Source organism: Mangifera indica, chromosome 15 (genome assembly GCF_011075055.1).
Source record: "Mangifera indica cultivar Alphonso chromosome 15, CATAS_Mindica_2.1, whole genome shotgun sequence".
NCBI lineage: Eukaryota > Viridiplantae > Streptophyta > Magnoliopsida > Sapindales > Anacardiaceae > Mangifera > Mangifera indica.
Window position 1 is genome coordinate 14,141,573 of NC_058151.1, and position 20,313 is coordinate 14,161,885.

The following is a 20,313-nucleotide window of genomic DNA, read 5'->3' on the forward strand; positions in this document are numbered from 1 at the left end:
GGAGGGTAGGTGCCAAGCTGTTTTCAAGAAATATGTCAAGACTTCAGAGAAAAGGCAAGAATTGCATAATTCCGTTAGGTTTTTGTCATTTTATGTTGTCTACTTGTTAAACATCATGACAATTATATTGAAATTCTCTACTGCTTCTACAATTCTTACCTTGATATTCGTATTGAAATCTGCTAAAGGGAGCTCTATAGTGCAACAAGAAATATTAATTCTTTTAAGGAAACAGAGAATTATTTATGGAAGATGATGGTATTCAAGGGAATAATAAAATGTTGTTATCCATTACCTGAATTTGCAGTTCTCAAAGTCAAAATGATGCATCAGCAAATTTAAATGCTCTCTCCACAGAGTTAAATATTGGAATTCACTTATAAAAGTAGATTCGATTCGGTCTAGTTTGACTTAGAAGAGTCAATCTCGAATTGAAGTTTTAATTCGATAAATCAAATTAATATTGACTTATTTATTTATTCGATAATACTGTTCATTTTATCAGTGATATTGTTTATCAGTTTAATAACATTGTACACTCTGTTAATAACCCTTAATAATATTATGCAATAGTTTAAATAAACTCGACTTAGGTATTATTGATTCAGCCTAAACATAAGTTGGTCTCACGTTTGACTTAGGTCAAATCTATCTCTATTCACCCACATAGAAGTTCAGAGAATAGATGTATTTTTGTTTTAATAGTAAACTTCCTATGTTACCAAGCTCTGGTGCCCAATTCCAACAATTGTTTCGGATGATTACAGTGCCAATAACATCTTCTCTAATGTTTTTTATCAAAGAGCGAGCTTGAGGGCATCAACCAAAATTGTGGGATACCAATGAAATCTGTTAATAGAAAACAAAAACTGGTTGAGTAGAACACATAGGGCATTTAATTTAACCAGTATTAAAGAGAGAGATGCCTCTTTACTGCGTATTCTGAAGTCCATTTTTGTTTTCATCTGTCAATAATTGATTTGACACCACTATCCACATTTAGATCTTAAAGTTGCTTATGCTTTTCATAGGGGTTGGCTCCACTTGGTTCAGAAGATGGGCTAAAAAAATATAGAGGTGTTGCAAAGACACAATGCAGGCGAGGTAGCTCCTTCCAGTTATCACATTCCTTGTACAAACATCGAAACAAATAGCTACCGTATGTATTGGCTATACAGTTCATTTATCTGTCACCTTTCCTAAAAATTACCATCTCAACATGAACTTTCAGCCTATTTCCCGAGTAGCTTTTCAGTCTCCAATCTTGAAATCTCATAGACAGCAAATGGAAGTAAAGATACAATTAATTAGACTAGCCTCCCAGGGTTTGTTACACATCATTTCATTAAGCAAGGAGCCTTTTTTGTTGTTTTGAGTTAATACAAGGTATGGTAAATGGTAAACAGCAAAAATACAAGCCATTTCTAAGACATGCAATACCACTGTGATTATCCAAGGATGAGTCAAATCAAGACCTTTAATGCTATTATTTTTTCCCATTTGGTTTTGGTGATGGGTGAGGATGATGATATGGAGAAGCATGCCCATTTGGATTGGATAAGCTCCTCATGGGTGGTTGCCCGTTCCTTGTAATGAATCCTACCTGTGTCCTAGCACCGTTTTTATAATTTCGGTTGGATCTGTTGTGATCTGCTTGCATAGATTGGAAGTAATAGGAAGAGCTGGCCATATCTTTGAGATTGGGTAATGGCTTCAATGCTTCCACAACTTCACTCATCCGGGGTCTGCTTTTGGGGTCCCGACTCAGGCACTGGGCAGCCAGCTGGGCAGCTTTCTGAGAACCTTTGATTGAAAAGTGACCTTCAAGGCGAGGGTCTAACAATCGGTAGAACCTCCTCTTGTCTCCAAGATGCGGCCTTGCCCATTCAACAAGGTTATGCTCCCCGTTTGGTCGGTTTTTATCCATGGATCTTCTACCGGTCAGCATTTCAAGTAAAACTACTCCAAAGCTATACACATCACTCTTTGATGTTAAATGTCCTACATCCATGATAATCATTTTAGATTTAAGTACTAGCAAATAACAATCAATGATTTCTGCACTAATATCGTTAAAGCTTCCATAGAAAAAACGATAAGCATCACGCACCAGTCATTACATATTCAGGAGCAGCATAACCGTAAGTTCCCATTACTCGAGTAGATACATGAGTTTTACCTTCCTCGGGGGCATCTTTGGCTAGTCCAAAATCAGAGAGTTTGGCATTGTAATCCTAAAATGTTTAACTGTTTTAGAAAGAGAAGAAATATGAAACTGAGAGAATTCAGTACTGTTGAGAATGTTTGTGACATACCGCATCTAATAAAATATTTGATGTTTTAAAATCACGATATATCACAGGCTTTTCAGCTTCTTCATGAAGAAAGGCAAGGCCCTTTGCAGCACCTAATGCAATCTTCATTCTGATAGACCAAGGAAGAGGCAAGGACCCTTCTGCATATAACATGGTTGCACCAGACAGCATTAAACATCAATTACAAGCAAAAGTTACTCTATTATGTTAAACGACTTCATTTTGTCAATATGTATTCTTCTAGTATCTGGAAAAAAAAAAATGGTGGGAATCTTTTCCATCCCATGAAAATGAAAAACCTGTCATGTACAACGGCTGTTAAAAACAGAGAAAATTAAGAATATGTGAAATCATATTCACCATAGCTGCTGTGAACTGTGACCATTATGCACAAGACAAAAATAAGGACAAAGAAAATGAAAAGGGTAAAATAAAATAAATGCTGTATATCCATTCATATAAAAGCTATAATGGAACAAGGATCTCTAGAACCATCACCTCGTCAAAAATCTGTGAATACCAAAGTCTATATACTTTGTGGTAGTATTTTTTTTCCAGATGCATGTCAAACATAGAAGCTACCAGGATCTAACTTAGAAGTCAAGGACACAAAAATATAAGGTTGCTGTGCAACCTAAAAAGGTGAAATGCGAAGAAAGGATGCACCATGAGCATTTTAGCCATAATTTCAGAGAAACCTTGCAACACTCTAGATATCATCTACAACCTAGAGAAAATAGACTCACTAGAATCCCTGAACTCGCACATTGAGGAAACTGGATATTTAGCTATGAGAAATTAACTACACCAAATAATTAAAGCACCCAATTGATACAATTCTTTGATTAAGCAATTACAATAGGCAGAAAGTTTAAACAAAACAAATTTAAGAAAATTAGATGATCAGTCACATACTTCTAAAGAGATGGTTCTCCAAACTCCCTCGAGGCATGAACTCATATACCAGCAACCTTTGATCATCTTCAATGCAATAACCAACCAATTTAACCAAATTTGGATGGAGGAGGTTGCCAAGGAAATTAACTTCGGCCTGTTATGAAGAGGAAACATAAAGTTTTCAATGAGTATAAAAACAAAAGAACCAAAAGTGTGGTTCCACTATGTTTACTTAAAAATGAGGAAAATTTGAAGGAAGGTCATACTAGCCACTCTTTATGACCCTGAAGTCCATCATGATTTAGGGTTTTAACAGCAACAGTAAGCCCAGTACCAGGTTTTACAGGAGCAGTTCCATTTTCCTCGACCCAACCTTTGAAGACACAACCAAACCCACCTTCACCGAGAAGACTCTCTGGTCTGAAATTCCTAGTAGCTAACTTTAGATCATTGAATGTGAACTTCCGAAGCTGAGAAGCAATCTTCAGCTCCTCACTGAATTTTGGTGTGGATGAAGTACTTTCTGCATTACTTGTGGTTGTAGATGACACAGGAACAACTGGCTGGTCTCTTCTTTTCTCATTTGGAGATTTATTATCTGTAGAGTGACACAACGACCAAGTAAGAAAACAATAAAATCATACATATTTGCCAGAAATGAATAAAAATAACATCACAATAATCAAATTCATTGATTATCATTGTACCCTTGAGTTAATGCATTTATGGTATACCCCCACTAAAAGAACTCATTTATTGTCCCCATAACTATATACAAAATGAATGCTGGTGAATAATTCAAAAAGGCCAAGCATATTGTTTCTCATAACTAGGTACTAATAGACAAACTGGTTGCGATCAACTAGCCTCTAAAAAAATTTAGAATGTGCTAAATAAAAAGAAATCCATGGACATGCTTGGATAGTAAATGATCACAATATATTAGCTTGGCTTAAAAAATCAAACACACTTACACCATATGAAAAAGTACAGTCAGAATCAATAAATGAACAACTCTGATATATAAAAAATCTCCAATTTCTTTCCAAAAACAGAAACCAAAAGAGTTCAATTAACATCTGAGTCCAGTTCAAACAAGCTATATCATTTCAACTAGTGATGCTGATATAGAAGGAAAGAATTAAATTCAGCAGAAAACCAGCTCTTATCACATAATATTAAAATATAACATTAAGTTCTTAGCTTTACAACTTTTATAAGAACCCAAAGTTTCTCACTGACTAAAGATCACTGATCTGCATAAATTGTATCCCAAAAATCCCAGCAAATTGGTACACCTCTTTACTTGTTTATATGAACCCAAAAAGATGAGGTAATACAGAAGAAAAAATCTTCACAGATAAACTTCAAAGTTTCTAAGAAAAAACACTTACTATAATTGGTACTAGTACCACTCAAGGAACTATCAACTTTTGATCTTGAAGGCATGCAACTCTCCATAAACCTGAACCTAACCCAACACCCAATTTCATCTTCTTCCTCAGCTCCATCTTTGATCTTCTTTTTCACCTTTCTTGATTTCTTATTACTACTACTATTCACTTCCCCATTCTTAACCTTTACAGATTCCGGACTCAAACCCATGTCCACAAAATTCAACTGATCAACTTCTCATAACTCAAAAAAGCAAACAACTTTAGCTACAACAACAAAAACCCATCTCAAAACATGTCAAACAATCAACAAGTGAAAAAAACTGATACCCATCTCCACAAAAAAGAGAAACTCTACTGATCAACCTTCAAAACTCACAGAAGCAAACAACTTTAGCTACAACAGAAAAACCCCATCTCAAAAACACATGAAGGGATGGGTAATAAGTGAAAGCAAATGACAACCAGGTAGGAATTTTAGTCAAAAGGTAAGAGAGAGAGGGGAAGGGTGCTTGAGAAAGAGGGAAAGTGTTAGGACGGGCAGAAGGGGCAGGTTGAAACAAAGAGAAAGGGCAGCTTGGGCAAGAGAGAGAGGAAGAGATTTTGTTTGTTGGTCACAACAGTGACTTTGGCATATTCCAGACAAGAAAATCCACATCTGCTCTAAAATCATTTAAATGTTTAAGTGGATCATCATCAACAGGAAAGCTACAGGACTCAACTCAGATCTCAGATGGGCGAAAGCACTATTTCACCCCTAAGTTTAAGTGCAACCCAGGTCACACCAATTAGATTTGAAAAACATAAAATCTCACGTATCTGTTAAAAATTACAATTATGATTAGAGATAAAATAATCATTTAATAAAAAATTTTAAAAATCTAAAATTTTGTTTATTTCCTCTCTCAGCTTGAAAACTTATAATTCAACCCCCACCTAAATTTGAAAAATCAAAATTCCCCCCTAAGATTTGTAAATCATGGTAGGAGTCATTGGAGATGGTCATCTCTGGTGGCATTAACTCTCCATTCTAGCTCAACTCTTCCTGTCGATCACTTCCTAACTATCAACATTGGCTATTTCCTCAACAAAGAAGAAATTGTCTTCGTATGATTGTCTCTGTCTAGGACGAAGATGATTTCGTTTTCATCAAAGGTGAAGACGACTGTCGGTGGTCTCAGATGGCCACATCATCTCCATCTGAGACCTTTGAAGAAGACAAAATTGTCTTTGTTAGAGAAGAAGACAATCTGACGAAAACGATTTCGTCTTTGTCGGAGGAAATAACTTATGTCAGTGACTGAGAAGTGATCGACAGAGAAAGTTGAGTTGGAGGGAGAGCCAATGCCAATCGAGATGGCTATCTCTGGTGACTCCAACTATGATTTACAAACTTGGTGGAGAAATTTTAATTTTTTAAACTTTATGTGGGGGTTAAATTATGAATTTTTAAAATGAAGGGGGAAATGAATGAAACTTTAGATTTTTAAAATTTGCAATTTGAACATATACAAAGAATTTATCTTTTTCACTTAATATATATATATATATATATAATATGATCTACAAATCCCGGATTTAAAGCATGAGTTCTGTTCAATCTTAAAACTTCTGAATCCTACAATTTTTAAGAAGTAAAAATCAATGCCTATAGTCAGTAGAAGGATTTGATAGTAGACTTGAGGAGAACAAATCAAATGTTTGATTGCCTCTTTGCCTGACTTACTCTTCATGGGCATGGTGTTTCGAATAAACATAAACATAAATTCTTGTTATATTTATATAATTTATCTATCTATGTAGAATTTGCTACTCTCTTATGAACATATAAATTTATATAATTTAAAATGATCCTAACCAAAAAAAAAAAATCATCAAAAATAAAAAATTGTAAAAAAAGGTAAAAATTATTAAAGAAAATAAATTTATGGATGACTACCTTTTCTCAAACTTGTCTCATTTGAAGTGAATACTAAATCAAACTTGCACTGACCAAATTGGAACCTATCCTGTATTATATTATATCATTATATCACGGGAGGTCACTAAGTCAATAGTGTAAATACATGGCAGATGAAATTTGTCTGTATTTAGAGTTTTGGATGGTGCCTGAAAAGTGTAAGCATGAGGACAAATCAATGAGAATGTGACATGTAAGCATCTGCTGTTCACCTAATACATAAAAAAATATTAAGGAGATTGTTACTAAATTGACTACTGAAGTGGGGTGGTATCATTTTCCCATGATAGTGGAATTACAACTACACCTTGGAAAATTTCCTGAAGTAGTGGGCATTTTATTCATTCAGGTAGCAGTTGTTCATTGAAAACCTAATTTTATTTGCTCATTAGTCATCTTTCTGGCTCCTCCTTGTTCACATTCTGTTGCTTAAATTCTTACAACTTCATTTTAGACGAATAGTTTAGATACATATTATAAAAATAGAAACTGATGGGCTGACACTAAAAGTTAAATTTTTAAGTAGGCCAAAGACTATTCCCACCCAAGATATGCTGATTTCTTAAAGTTTCTTCCATTAATTTTGAAAATACCATTTACCTACCCATGACCGTTTAAATCTATTAATTTTAAAGAGCAAAATCGTTATTTTATATTTAATATTAAAAATAAATTTAAATATGTTTCATTTTCCCCCCTAAAAGTTTAAAAACTAACTTTTTTCTCTAAACCAAGTTTGAAAAAAATCACATTCTCCCCTAAGGTTTAGTTTCAAAATTCGATCACCTTCTTTAACGCCATCGTCGACCGTCTCTCCCTCTCAACGACTCCCCATCCTCTGACGTGCTGCCTCACCTCCATCCCAACTCCTCGGCTTCCAAAAACATCGTCTGGTAAGACAATTCCTCTTCCTAAACGACATTTTTGGACGTCAGAAGAGGTGGGATGGAGATGAGGTAGTTCGTCGAATGATGGGGAGCCGTCAGAAGGGAGAAACGACCAACAATGACGTCAAAAATGGTGATCAGATTTTGAAACTAAATCCTAGGGGGAAATGTAATTTTTTCAAACTTAACTTAAGAAAGAAAATATTAGTTTTTAAAATTTTAGGGGGAAATGAGATAAAATTTTTAAGAGTTAGGTTCGTTAATTTTAATTAGTCATAGGTGGATAAATGGTATTTTCAAAGTTAACGGGAAAACTTTGAGAAATCAACATACCTTGGGTGGGAAATAGTCCTTTGGCCTTTTAAGTATAATGATGGATCATATGTTTCAAAACTTGATAATGAAATGTCAAAACCATAGATAGAGTCAAGTTATATTTGTTTGGTATCTATAAACCCTTAATCAAATAATCATATTTAAGGCGTAATACTTTATGTATTAATTATGGATAAATATACTAATTAATACCAATATATCATTATATAATTAAATAATATTAAATTAGAGATAAAATAAATAATAAAATACTTAATCACTTAATGATATGTTAAGTATTAATATATTCATTTATTTGCATATGTACTATTTTTATATGAAAATTGATTCAAAACACACAATATTTATCTTGTTGAACTCAATTTTGTGTTGTTAAAATGGTTTTAAATCTGATGATGATGTAGTATATTTACTTGATTGACGATAATGATTAATTGGAACTCAACCACATAAAATAGTGGTATTTTTCAGGTTTTAGAGTATGAGATCGATATTTTAAGCAAAAACATGTAAATGTAATATTCCTAAACAAATCTCACACGAGTGAGACATTAAGTATATATAAGTGTCTCACATTAAATAGTTCATAAACTTTTAAAGAGAGTCGAGTTAAGATGATAAACTATGATATATGATATTGGCGTTATTAAGATAATGATGTGTGTCTACAATAAACAACCTAACCTTGCCCCAAGCAATAAAAGATATTGAAATCTTTTGTTAAAATCTAGCCTAATCGGTCCCAAAATCAATTGACTTTAGATAATTGTGATTGGGATTGCAATTGAAAAGTCTAAAGGTGATTTTTAAGTTCAATAATTTTAAAATAAAATCATACAAACCTTTCAAAACTGAAGGCAAACAAAAGTTCTTTTTTCCAAAAATTGGAGTTCAAAGCTGTTTACCACTTCATCATTCCAAACTAACTGCTTTCTTATAGAGAATTCTGAAATCTTGCTTTCCTCTTTTTTTCATTCCTATGATTTCACGCTTGTTTATTTCTAGATGAGTAATTAAGCTAGCCAAAGGCCACAGGTTTTAATTTTGATACATACAAGCCTGCAGTCAGATTCTCAAATTTTCAAGCGCGCTGATTTTGGAGCATTTTGTTGATGGATTCCTAGATGCCACTCAGGTTGAGTATTACTCGTTGAAAATGTAATCATAATATTTTTTTTCCATCTGTCTTCCATGTGCATATATTTGTTAACCTTACCAACATCTTGTACCGGTACACGAGTCCCAAAAATGGGTTGTAAGGTTACCCTATGTTACCCTTGACAATCTTTCTGATGTTTAAAGTTTCAAAATGATTCTACTTGATTTTTAGTGTTAGCCTATACACTAGACTAAGGTGGATGCTCAAAGGTTTTATGGTCAATCTTTGAAATATGCCCAAAAGTTCAAAGCTCAAAGTCATTTCACATTATTATATAAGGGATCAACATAGCATTCCAACCGACAAATCTTTTAATAGGATTCTAAGAGTTACCAAGACAGGATAGATCCGATCCAAGTGAATTTGTTTGAATCCATAATTTAGCTAGAATGAGTCGATTTCGAATTAGAATTTTAGCTTGACAACTTGGGTAGAGATTGGTTTGTCTTTTTATTTGATGACATTACTCATCCAATTAACTATTTTATTCACTTTTTGACAATATACTTTATCTTATCGATAGCTCTCCAGTGATATTATGTATCAACTCAAAAGAGTTTGAGTTTGAATTAGATGTTATGAATTCGATTCAAACTTGAGTTAATCTTAAATTTGACTCGATCAAATTGAATCCAACCTAAGTTGCAATCATCATATATTGTTTTCCTTTATTTAGTGATGTTTGGATTGATCTCTTATTAATAAAGCTTGGCTTAAATCCCATTCCTTGACTTAAATTTGAGGATAATCTTTCTAAATAAGACAATAAGGAAAAGAGGTGGTGGCAACGTTACAACCAATTCCTTGCAGTATGATACAGTGTTGGCGTTCAAGAATGAGCCTAGTCAACAACAATGGTGGGGACAATCCATCCTTCTGGTTTGCAAGTTAGTAAAATTGTGATTTGAGTGGTTCTGTAAATGGCAAGTCCAGCTATACACCATGTGGAAAAAACATTGTCAAGAAGTAAAATGTGTTTCATTTATTGCCATCTCTAACGCATTGTCAACATTTTCTTGATTAACTACTTGGTTTCTTTTGTTTTGGAGCTTTAAGTTGTTTAATTTGCTTTATTTTTTTTGTGGGGTTGGTTTGTTTTCTGATACAGTTGGTTTACATGATTAAAGTTCAGATCTGTTCTCTTCTATGGTCATGGGTTGCAGAAATTAGGGACAAAGGTTAAAAAATTTGACGCGTTTTGAATTGTAATGTGAAAAAACAAAACTATAATAGAATATATGCGACAATATCTTAACAATGAATCCAGTTATTAAACCAAGATGTTATGATAACTTTTTAAATGCCTATAGAAGCACAGTTTCTTCCATCAAACAGAAATTTCCCCAGATCTGAGACTAAATAGAGTTTAGGGTACATCAAATGCCAGTCATAGCATGCAAACATAATTGATATCATATTCACAAATTCTGGGAACTTAAGGGACCATATAAGATTGATAAAATAGACATCTAATGAATTATCTATTATCTTCATAAATAACAGAGTAAGAAACTATTACAGAAGCAAAAAAGCCAGTGTTCTAGTTATCTTTGTATAAGGTTACATGCCAAAGCCACAAGAAGCTCCGAACTCTGAGACAATGAGATAGATACTTGCACTCACTAAACCAGAACAATTAGCATTCCATAATGAAGAGAGAATTGTACTTCGAGTAGTTCATATATATAATCAGGCCATGTCCAGTTCTGTTCTGAAGAAACTCAACACTTCATGTTTCGAGCCATGCCAAAGTTCCCACGATGAGATATTTGCTAGGAAGAATCCCTGCTGATGGACTAAGATACGTAACTGTTTTCCTGTGGTAATTAAAAATTATTTTAGATACAAGTAAACAAAAACAACATCAGCATAAAAGATGGTTTCTACCAAGATGAGAACAAAAAGTTCAAACCTCCGCATGTCAATATCTGTGATATAGATAAACCCAGCAACATTGCTGCAGTTAAAGAGATAATGATCATAAATTATGAAAGAATCATGAATAAAAATTATGCAGCAATCGTAACTTAAAAATTTTAGGATCCCTGTTGGAAGGTCTTAGTCTAGATTTGAGCCAATTTATGATTAAGACTTATTGCAGAGATTAAATTTCTACATTATATCAATGTCATTATTCCAATAAATGGTATTAGGCACAATATTTGTTCTGCATGGTCAGGTGGATTATTAATTGATAAAAATATAGAGTTTATTGTCTCATAATGTAACAATTACCTTGATATAATTTCATCAGGTTCTTTGGCATATGAAACAGCAAGAACTAAATGGAGCAAATCCTGGTCAACATTCACAGGTACTAATCTCAGAGGATTGGCAACAGGGTCAGCCCCAATGGGTAGAGCTGATCTTGGTGCTTGTGGTCCACCACCAATCCGATAGACATGTAAATCACTGATATTTGCAACATTTGCATGTGGGGAGAAATCGTTTGTTAGGCCATAAAAGTATTCCTGGCGAAAGGAACATTAATATATCATTAGGAGACAGTACCCTAGATGTTAAAGTAGCAATAAGTCAGTAAGAACTCACAGAAACTGAAGAGAATTTATATATAGATTACATGATTTATACACATACCATGTTATTGAACAGAGCAAATATGCAGAAGGATTCATTTTTGAGAATCAGTCAAAGAGCAGACCAAGCTTAAATTGAATGCTTTGAAAGCTATTAGTTCCCAAACATCATAAAACATCTTCCAACCTCAAAGTTAGTTCCAAAAAATAAATAAATAAAACCACCATATTTAAATTTGCCATTCAGTTCAGTGTGCTTAGTTTTTCATGCTTCCAGCCTACCCAGAAATTTCAGGCTGAAGAAAAGATGTCACTATTATGCTATATGGCTTAAAGGCCATGAGATACATCAACACCAAAAAGGGACGCAAACAACTGTCATTTACCCGTATCCTATAACTTCTGGTCTTCTGGCGAACTTTTGCATTCCTGGACACAACACCACCCGACTTCTGAAGTTTCACAACATCCACGTTAGGCTTGTTCTTTAATACATCCCTTAGCAGGCTGAAAAGTTTCTCCTGCATGTATCAATGGATGTTTGAGTTCTAATGAATTGGAAAATCAACAATTATATATGATCTGCATCTACTGTCAAGTAGTGAATTGCTAATGAACAAGTCTAACATTTTATAGAAGGGCATTCAAAATTTGACATGTTCACGCAAGAGAAATGAAAATTTTGGCCAGAAGAACCAACAGTTCTTCCAATTTATTTTTGTTTAATGCATTTATGATTTACCTGACCCAACACAAGGACAACATTGGCATTAAATGTATCAATGGCATGAAGTATTAACTGCAAAAAGGAACAAAATATCCATTAAGAAACTTTTCGAATGTTTACTAATAGAAGCATTCTAAAATTACTCGATGTTCATCAGTATGGAACCTTCACAAAGACAATTACCTCATAACCAACACCTTCTATCCAACCCATGGTATTGATTACCATGCCTGCTGCTCGAGATTCTGCATTACCAGTAAATTGTTTTTCCAACATTTGAGCAAGCTCCTTCACAAGCACTTTGTACAAATCTACATTGTTGCTGCAAAGAATCATAAATTTATTGCTAAGTTTCTACCAACCGGAAAAGAATACTCCAACACAAGGTTTCCTATTGCAAGAGATAGAAAAGTAAAGGAAATTCCAATGTTGATTACCTAGGACTTGGGTGCCCAAAGAAGTAAACAAGAGCCATTTCAAGAGGAATCCCTTCAATTGGATCAATAGGCAGTTCTATCGGGGTAGCAGCAATGCTTCCAGGAACTGTTATTGACCCTTGGCCAATATCCAGGTCAACATATGTAGGTTTCCAACCTTGTTTAGCTGCCCAACTAAGAAGCATCCTTGTCAAAGTGCTCTTGCCAGAATCTGTTGGTCCTACAACAATTACCCTAGGGCCCTGCACCTCCCAGAAGATTGTATTGTCAAAACTAGATGCAAACTGCAGGAAAAGACTCATGCTTGTTAAAAATATCTTTGAATTATGCAACTGACAACAATTAATAAATACCTGAGAGGCCTCTAAGCCCTTTGATGCAGATGCTTTGGCATGGTTTCTTCTTCCGTCCAGTACAGCATGTACATTTACATAACTGACCATGGGTGTCTGAAAATCAAGGACACAACAACATGATTAATCTATTTAAGAACAATTGTGCCATTCTTCTTCTCTCAAGAATACTGTGTAAAGCATGCCAGACTACCAAGCAAAAGATCTAACAGTGAAAAAGCACGTACCTCATCTGCCGTATAATCAGTTTCAGTTGCACCATCCATTTCAATTGTGGCTCCATACCAAGTAAAAACCTATAAATTAAGAAAAGCAGTTTTCAGTGTCTTTGAGAAACGGCTGTAAAATGCAATCATCAGAAAGTGATTAGTCAGTTTTCAAACTCTATTTTCAGAAACACCATTGAACACATTCTTAAATTTTGAAAACACCAAATCCATTTTATGTTACACGTTTTCAATCTATCTTTTAAATAAAAATTAGAAAAATTATTTAAAATGTCAAATATATTTATTAATTTCATAATAACAATTAATAAAATTAACACCTATATCAGCAAAGAATCAATTATTTGCTCAAGAAAAAACAAGACAAAACTTACGGCAAATTTAAGACGTGGGGGGAAGGTGAGCCAGATTTCTGGAGGTAATTCAGTTCCAAAAATCTCAGCATTACCATTAAGAACCCGAAGGTTCAGATGTGTCTCATTACCAACTTCAATTCTCAGCTCACTCTCTTTGTCCAATTTCACTTGCCTTACTGTTGAAGCTGAAGCAGAACCGATGCCAGTCATTGCTGCAGGTGCTCCACCATAAGCCATGTCTACTCTAGTATGTATAAATTTCACCAATGTCTTTAAATTTAGCCCAGAGATAAACCTGTTTTCCCTGAGATAAAAAAGTAACGGCTTCAACAGCTATATACTCTTTAACCTTGTTTATAATATTCATTGTTCAAATTCAAAAGATTTGTCAAAAACAGAAATCACCCACACTCCCCGAAAACCACAAACTTAATCTGACTTTTTCTATCCAATAACCAAGAAATCCCCCCGTGATTGCACCTTATTCAAAACAAGGGACAAGCTCAAAGGTATAAATACAATACCCCATTTATGTTATCCACAGATATGAACATATGACATAACGGGTGGACATTAAGGCTTAAATTCATACCGCTCACTCAACAAGAGTACAGAACAAACATAAGCAAACTAGCTTCATAAACTAAGAAAGCAAGTTCATTAAACTATGAAGAAACAGGACTAACAACCAACTCGGCATAGACTTTGGACAAAACCCTATTACAAAACTGAGGCATAAAACAATTAGCAGCCCAATCATCAAATTTAAATCTTTTACAAAGGGTATAATATAACACATAACATTAAAGCTAACCTTGATGGTAGAGAGCTAGAGCTCAGGGACCCAGAGAAATGGAAGAAACAGACTGACTGTAGGAAGGAGGGAAACGAAACAGCGAGATTTTGTGAAATCAATGCCGAGTTATTGAAAGGAAGATATACCATATACTATATAAGAAGCTAAAGAAAGAATAATTTAGCACAAATTTGGGGCTTCATTCAACCAAACAACAAACGAAACTTAATTGAAAAAGATAAAAGAAAACCTTGGAAATGGGAATCTGGTTTTAGAGAGTGTATTCAGAATCAAAAAATTGGAGATGCGGGGTATCGATCCCGGTACCTCTCGCATGCTAAGCGAGCGCTCTACCATCTGAGCTACATCCCCTCTTGCTGTATTGTTGCAATTTTATAGTAATGTTGAACGCTAAGTTGATCATGCTGACCCATTTCAACTTGGCTCGAATTTATTTAACTCAAACTCAAACTACATTTGCACCAAAAGGGTTCGCTTGTTTTTAAAACCAATCTAAACCCAACATAAAAAGAGTTTAGTTTAGTTCGATTTGTAAGTTGGATAAATAGATCTTTTAGTTTAAGTTTAAACTTGTGATTGAATTTAAATCATGTCAAATAATTACAAAAATAATATTTCATAAAATAATATTAGTTTATCAATAAATAACAAATTTGGAGTTATAAACTTAAAATTTAAATCTAAATAATGATTTTGAGTCTAATTCTAAATTTTAAACTTATTCACTAAACTAAACTAGAGTTATCTTATGTTTAGCTTTTGATTCTATAAATTCAATCTGTCCAATTTTTTATTTGAGTATAAGAGTATTCAAAATTGATTGTATTTGTACCTACCTTAATTGAAAAGACCTTCTTTTCATTTTTTATCAAAAATATCAAACTATTACAAACTCCTACGAAATTGTAATATACATATTAATTTTTAATATTATATTACAACAATAATGTTGTGGATATAATTTATACATGTATAATTTTATATATGGATAATAACCTATCACCACCGTATAAATAATAACATATTAACATTTATTTAACTTTTCCGGGCCATTCAAAAGCTTTTACCAATACAAAAGCTGTAGCCATCTGAGAGAGAAGGGCCAGTTGCGGCAAAATGCTACTAAGAAGACTCTTACTGCAACCGTCCAGTCCTCTTCGTATTCTCTCGTCAAAATACCCACTTCAAAAATGCCTCAATTCTCTTCTTCTTCTTCCACATCTTCGGACTCTCAAGTCTTAAACTCTCATTTCGTTGGACACTCAGACGACAACACAGAGAAGCCCGCCTCCACCACCATCTCCGTTGACCGCTCTGGCCTCTACAATCCCCCTGGTACACACATTACTCATTTTCATGCTATTTTGCGGTTTTTTTTTTTGTTTCATATTTTTTGGAACAAGTTTTGAATTTACTTACTTTTGTTTTAATTTTTTTTCCGGGTTTTGGATGTGTAGAGCACTCGCATGAGCAGAACGTTGAATCTGAGCTCGTTAAGCAACTTAAAGGGATCATAAAGGTGTGAAATTTAATATATTTATGACGTTTTGCCGATTTGGTTTGTTTGCTTGGTGATATTGGTGATATGTATTTAGTGTTTGCGAAAATGTCTGAATGAGTTTGTAGATTAAAGAATTTGTTTAAATTTGTGAAAGAGAGAGTCTTGTTTGGTGAGTGGAGCTCGGGATTCAATTGCGCTATTAGCTTTTGCATCAACGGGTTAGTTTTGTGCTTTCAGAATGAATTTTTCTTATGTGAATGGCCAAAAGTGGTTGCGAAATTGTAATGTAATAAAACTAAACTATGGTTTTCCATTATCTCTATTGGCACTTTGTGGTGAGGCGTTTGAAGATCTCAAGGGAATTTCCTATAGTTAATTTTTTATTACATGTGAAGTAACTCCTTGTACTTGAAGCTGATTGTCATAATTGCTTATTTTTCAGTTCCGTGGAGGGCCAATCTCAGTTGCAGAGTATATGGAAGAAGTTCTGACAAATCCAAAGGCTGGGTTCTATATCAATCGTGATGTATTTGGAGCTCAAGGTGATTTTATAACCTCACCTGAAGTGAGCCAGATGTTTGGAGAGGTAATGCGGTTTCTCTTGTTCAGTCTTACTCTTGTTTCCTTGTAACTCATTGAAAAAACATTAAAGGAGTCATTTGCACTGTAAAGTGCTGCTAGTTAAACACACATTTTTTGGTTATCACAAAACAGTTGATTCTTTTTCCGGCTGATGAAAATTCAGATGATTGGTGTTTGGGCCATGTGTCTGTGGGAGCAAATGGGACAGCCAAACAGAGTGAACCTTGTTGAGCTGGGTCCAGGTCGAGGAACTCTCATGGTTGACCTTCTTCGTGTATGAGACAGTAATTACAAATTTGTATGGTTGTTAATTTTTATATGGTTGTATTTTTTTTTTTTTTTTTCAGTGAATTTGGATTATTTTGTGGTTAGCCATTAAGTGGAGTTTTTTCTTTCAGGGTGCATCAAAGTTTAAGGGCTTTACTGAATCATTGCACATACATTTGGTAGAATGTAGTCCAGCATTACAGAAGCTTCAGTACCAGAACTTGAAATGCATGGATGAGGAAAGTGCTGGTGAAAACATTGAAAAAAGGATTATTAGCACACTGGCTGAAACACCTGTATCATGGCATGCTGCACTGGAGCAGGTTCCATCAGGAAGTATGGAATTATCTTTTAATCTTTTTTCCCTTGAAAGCAAACTATAAGCACTTTAAGCTCAGAGTAATTTGACCAGATGATAAAAGAAAACTAATTGATTATCTTAGACAAACATCTACTTTGTCAAGTTCTTAATTTAGTTTCTATTGAATAATATACTAACAATATCTTGTGTTTTTCTTTTGTCATTTATAATGATGTGATTGATGACTTTACCCCCTTAATTAATTTTGTCTGTTTAATTTTTTTCCAGTCCCAACAATGATAATTGCCCATGAATTTTATGATGCTCTACCAGTTCATCAGTTTCAGGTTTGTCTGTTTGATCTTAGCTACTTTCTGTTTCTGTTCCCAAAAGAAACTGCCTTATCTTCTAATGTGTGTTTCTGATATGGAATTTTATCTGCAGAAGGCGTCCCGTGGCTGGTGTGAAAAATTAGTTGATGTCACTGAAGATTCATCGTAAGGATTTTTGATTTGGTCTTGCAGCATTAGTCTTTTACATGAATGAATTCTGAAGAATTATAAATTGATGCTTCTAACATATATCTTTCAGGTTTCATTATGTTCTGTCTCCACAGCCAACACCTGCAACGCTTTTTCTGTTGAAGCGCTGCAAGGGGGCTTCAGCTGAAGAACTAGAGAAACTTGAGCACATTGAGGTTTGCCCCAAAGCAATGGAGTTGACTAATACAATAGCGAAGAGGATAGGCTCTGATGGAGGTGGAGCTCTAATAATTGATTATGGCCTGAATGGAGTAGTCTCAGATAGTCTGCAGGTTTGATGTCTTAACTTTGCTTATTGTAAGTTCTTTTCGTCTTTTAGATGTTTATCATTCCATAAACAAGTTAGCTTTCTTATCAGTGAAAATTTATCATTTCATTTGCTAACTAGTCAAAATTTGACTGTTTTGGCTACTACATAATGGTTTATACCCTATGCAATGTCCCACTTATTTTGAAACAATGCAAATGCAAATGTTTTGATATCATCTCATTATGGTTCTGGGTAAATAGTTGTGCCACAGAAAGAAAATAGATATTTTTGTATCTTTCTTCTTTATTGAGGGATATAAACCTCATCATCATTGTGCTGAAAATTTGTAGGATAAGATATTGAGTGTCAATCTTGATCCATCAGACAACTTACAAATTTATGCCTGGTCCTTTTGTTTTTTTTTTTTTTGCCAACTTACTATTTTCATTCCTGATAACCCTAAAATGCAGGCAATTCGGAAACATAAATTTGTCAGTATATTTGATAATCCTGGGACTGCTGATCTCAGTGCATATGTTGATTTTGCTTCTGTCAAGCATTCTGCTGAGGAAGCCTCAGGTGCATATCCTTGTCATTTTGGGATTTTTAAATTCTTAATTTGTTTTTTGTTTTGCATTTTTTGACATTTAGCATTTCAAACATGAAAGAATAATGAAGATAATTTATCATTATTTTCCAACATATGTTTTCAGAGAATGTGTCTGTCCATGGCCCTATTACTCAGTCCCAGTTTCTTGGTTCTCTTGGAATAAATTTCCGTGTTGAAGCGCTGCTACAGAACTGCACACAGGAGCAAGCAGAGTCTCTGAGGACAGGATATTGGCGTCTTGTGGGTGATGGCGAAGCCCCATTCTGGGAAGGACCTGATGACCAGACGCCTATTGGAATGGGTACCCGGTATTTGGCAATGGCCATTGTCAACAAAAAGCAAGGTGTTCCAGTTCCATTTCAATGAAGTTTGAATTACCATGACAGTTTTGTAATGCTAGCTACTTTAAGCTTTTGTACATCAGTAATTTATGCTCCTTACCAATAAATTTACAAAGTTTGTATTTTTTATGAACATGTCAACAAATATTCCTGCAGTAATGGAATGAAAATCTGATTTTCTTCTTCCCTATATGATGTGCTTTCTGGTATTTGCTAAATCATATCATCACAGAAAGTTAATAACCATTATCTTGTATTCAAGATTCACATCTAATGATAATTACTACCGTTGCAGCATCAATCTATTTGAGCTAAGTTGGCTCTACTTGATTGAGTTGTCAAAAAGTTACCAACATATTCATCTTCTTTGATGATGATTTTTTTTTCTTTATTCCCATCAGCTTTTTGGCAGTTTTACAGTAAACTCATCACCTGTTTGAGCAAGTCAACTCTAAACTCTATTCACTGTCTCAAATCCAGGGAAATTTACTGTTTGATGGAAGAAACTGTGCTTCTATAGGCATTTAATTCTGATCTAATAGCTTGAGTCACAGTTTGGTTTTTTAGCATTCCAACTCAAAACGCATCAAATTTTTTAAACTTCTGTCCCTAATTTCTGCAATCCATAACTGCAAAAGAGAACAGATCACAATTTCTTGCCATTGACAGAGCCACGAAAAGCACAATTTTACTAACTTGCAAGCCAGAAAGGATGGATTGTCCCCACCATTGTTGTTGACTAAGCGCACTCTTGAACACTAAAACTGTATCATATTGCAATTGTAATGTTGCCACCACCTCTTTCACTTATTTAGAAAGATGATCTTCAAATTTAAGTCAGGGAATGGGTTTCAACCCTAAACATTTTTAGGTAAACAAGATTAATCCAAACTTTACTACGTAAGGTAAAATAATACCTGATGATCATAACTAGGGTTGGATTCAATTTAAGTTAAGTCGAGTTTGGGGTCGACTCGAGCTTTGATCAAATTAATAATGCTCAACTCAAGTGGGGTCGACTCGAGCTTTGATCAAATTAATAATGCTCAACTCAAGTTTGAACTTTTTCGAAATGAAGCATAGTGTCACCGAAGAACTATCGATGGGATAAACAATATCGTCAGAAAAGTGAACAATGAACAATGTAATCGGTTAAATAAATAGTATCATCGGATAGATAAATAAACCAATGTCTATCTAAGTCATTGAGTTGAAACTCCAACTCGAGATTAACTCTTTTTAACCAAGCTATGGATTCAAGTCAAATCATTCGGATTGGATCCACCCTTTTTGGTAACTCTTTTGCGTAGAATCTTGTTAAAATGCATTACCCTAATGTTATAAAATATTTAGAAATAAAAGCCACCAAAAGTTTTCAAGCCTCTTCTCGTACAAACAGTCCCTTCATCACTTTCATCTCTACTACTGCCGCATTCTCTTTTTTTTTAAACATCCCCATGCACCAAATTAGCTTCATTTTCAGATAAATCCAACCTCAATCTATTAGAAAACATCCA

General features: G+C 34.3%; 3 protein-coding genes and 1 non-coding gene across 9 annotated transcripts; 1 reads left to right on the forward strand and 3 right to left on the reverse strand.

Annotated features, from left to right (window-relative positions):
- Positions 1 to 1,248: 1,248 nt before the first annotated feature.
- On the reverse strand, positions 1,249 to 5,258 carry LOC123198337 (serine/threonine-protein kinase PBL34-like). Of its 2 annotated transcripts, none has more exons than XM_044613027.1 (6): positions 4,607 to 5,258; positions 3,479 to 3,810; positions 3,231 to 3,366; positions 2,316 to 2,452; positions 2,111 to 2,234; positions 1,249 to 2,001 (listed from the first exon to the last, which is right to left on the reverse strand). In XM_044613027.1, the coding sequence occupies exons 1-6, from the start codon at positions 4,815 to 4,817 to the stop codon at positions 1,487 to 1,489; spliced, it is 1,455 nt and encodes a 484-aa protein (XP_044468962.1). In that variant the 5' UTR covers positions 4,818 to 5,258; the 3' UTR covers positions 1,249 to 1,486. The 2 variants fall into 2 exon arrangements, with proteins under 2 accessions (XP_044468962.1, XP_044468961.1); XM_044613026.1 differs by having other exon boundaries at positions 2,316 to 2,455.
- A 5,143-nt stretch (positions 5,259 to 10,401) lies between these two features.
- On the reverse strand, positions 10,402 to 14,747 carry LOC123197871 (protein CLP1 homolog). Of its 5 annotated transcripts, XM_044612356.1 has the most exons (12): positions 14,632 to 14,732; positions 14,400 to 14,455; positions 13,604 to 13,889; positions 13,230 to 13,298; positions 13,003 to 13,098; positions 12,650 to 12,933; positions 12,396 to 12,534; positions 12,228 to 12,284; positions 11,872 to 12,006; positions 11,184 to 11,419; positions 10,861 to 10,905; positions 10,402 to 10,765 (listed from the first exon to the last, which is right to left on the reverse strand). In XM_044612356.1, exons 3-12 carry the CDS (start codon positions 13,820 to 13,822, stop codon positions 10,678 to 10,680), a joined length of 1,368 nt encoding a protein of 455 aa, XP_044468291.1. In that variant the 5' UTR covers positions 13,823 to 13,889; positions 14,400 to 14,455; positions 14,632 to 14,732; the 3' UTR covers positions 10,402 to 10,677. The 5 variants fall into 5 exon arrangements, with proteins under 5 accessions (XP_044468291.1, XP_044468287.1, XP_044468289.1 ...); XM_044612352.1 differs by lacking the exon at positions 14,400 to 14,455 and having other exon boundaries at positions 14,632 to 14,747; XM_044612354.1 differs by lacking the exon at positions 14,632 to 14,732 and having other exon boundaries at positions 12,650 to 12,891; positions 14,400 to 14,623.
- On the reverse strand, positions 14,681 to 14,753 carry TRNAA-AGC. The gene has a single exon. It is a non-coding gene; the product is annotated as a tRNA-Ala (tRNA).
- A 686-nt stretch (positions 14,754 to 15,439) lies between these two features.
- LOC123197872 (protein arginine methyltransferase NDUFAF7 homolog, mitochondrial) lies at positions 15,440 to 18,986 on the forward strand. Its single transcript, XM_044612357.1, has 10 exons — positions 15,440 to 15,737; positions 15,860 to 15,921; positions 16,346 to 16,489; positions 16,649 to 16,759; positions 16,884 to 17,088; positions 17,342 to 17,400; positions 17,498 to 17,550; positions 17,645 to 17,867; positions 18,316 to 18,424; positions 18,559 to 18,986. Exons 1-10 carry the CDS (start codon positions 15,593 to 15,595, stop codon positions 18,819 to 18,821), a joined length of 1,374 nt encoding a protein of 457 aa, XP_044468292.1. The 5' UTR covers positions 15,440 to 15,592; the 3' UTR covers positions 18,822 to 18,986.
- The last annotated feature ends 1,327 nt before the right edge of the window (positions 18,987 to 20,313 follow it).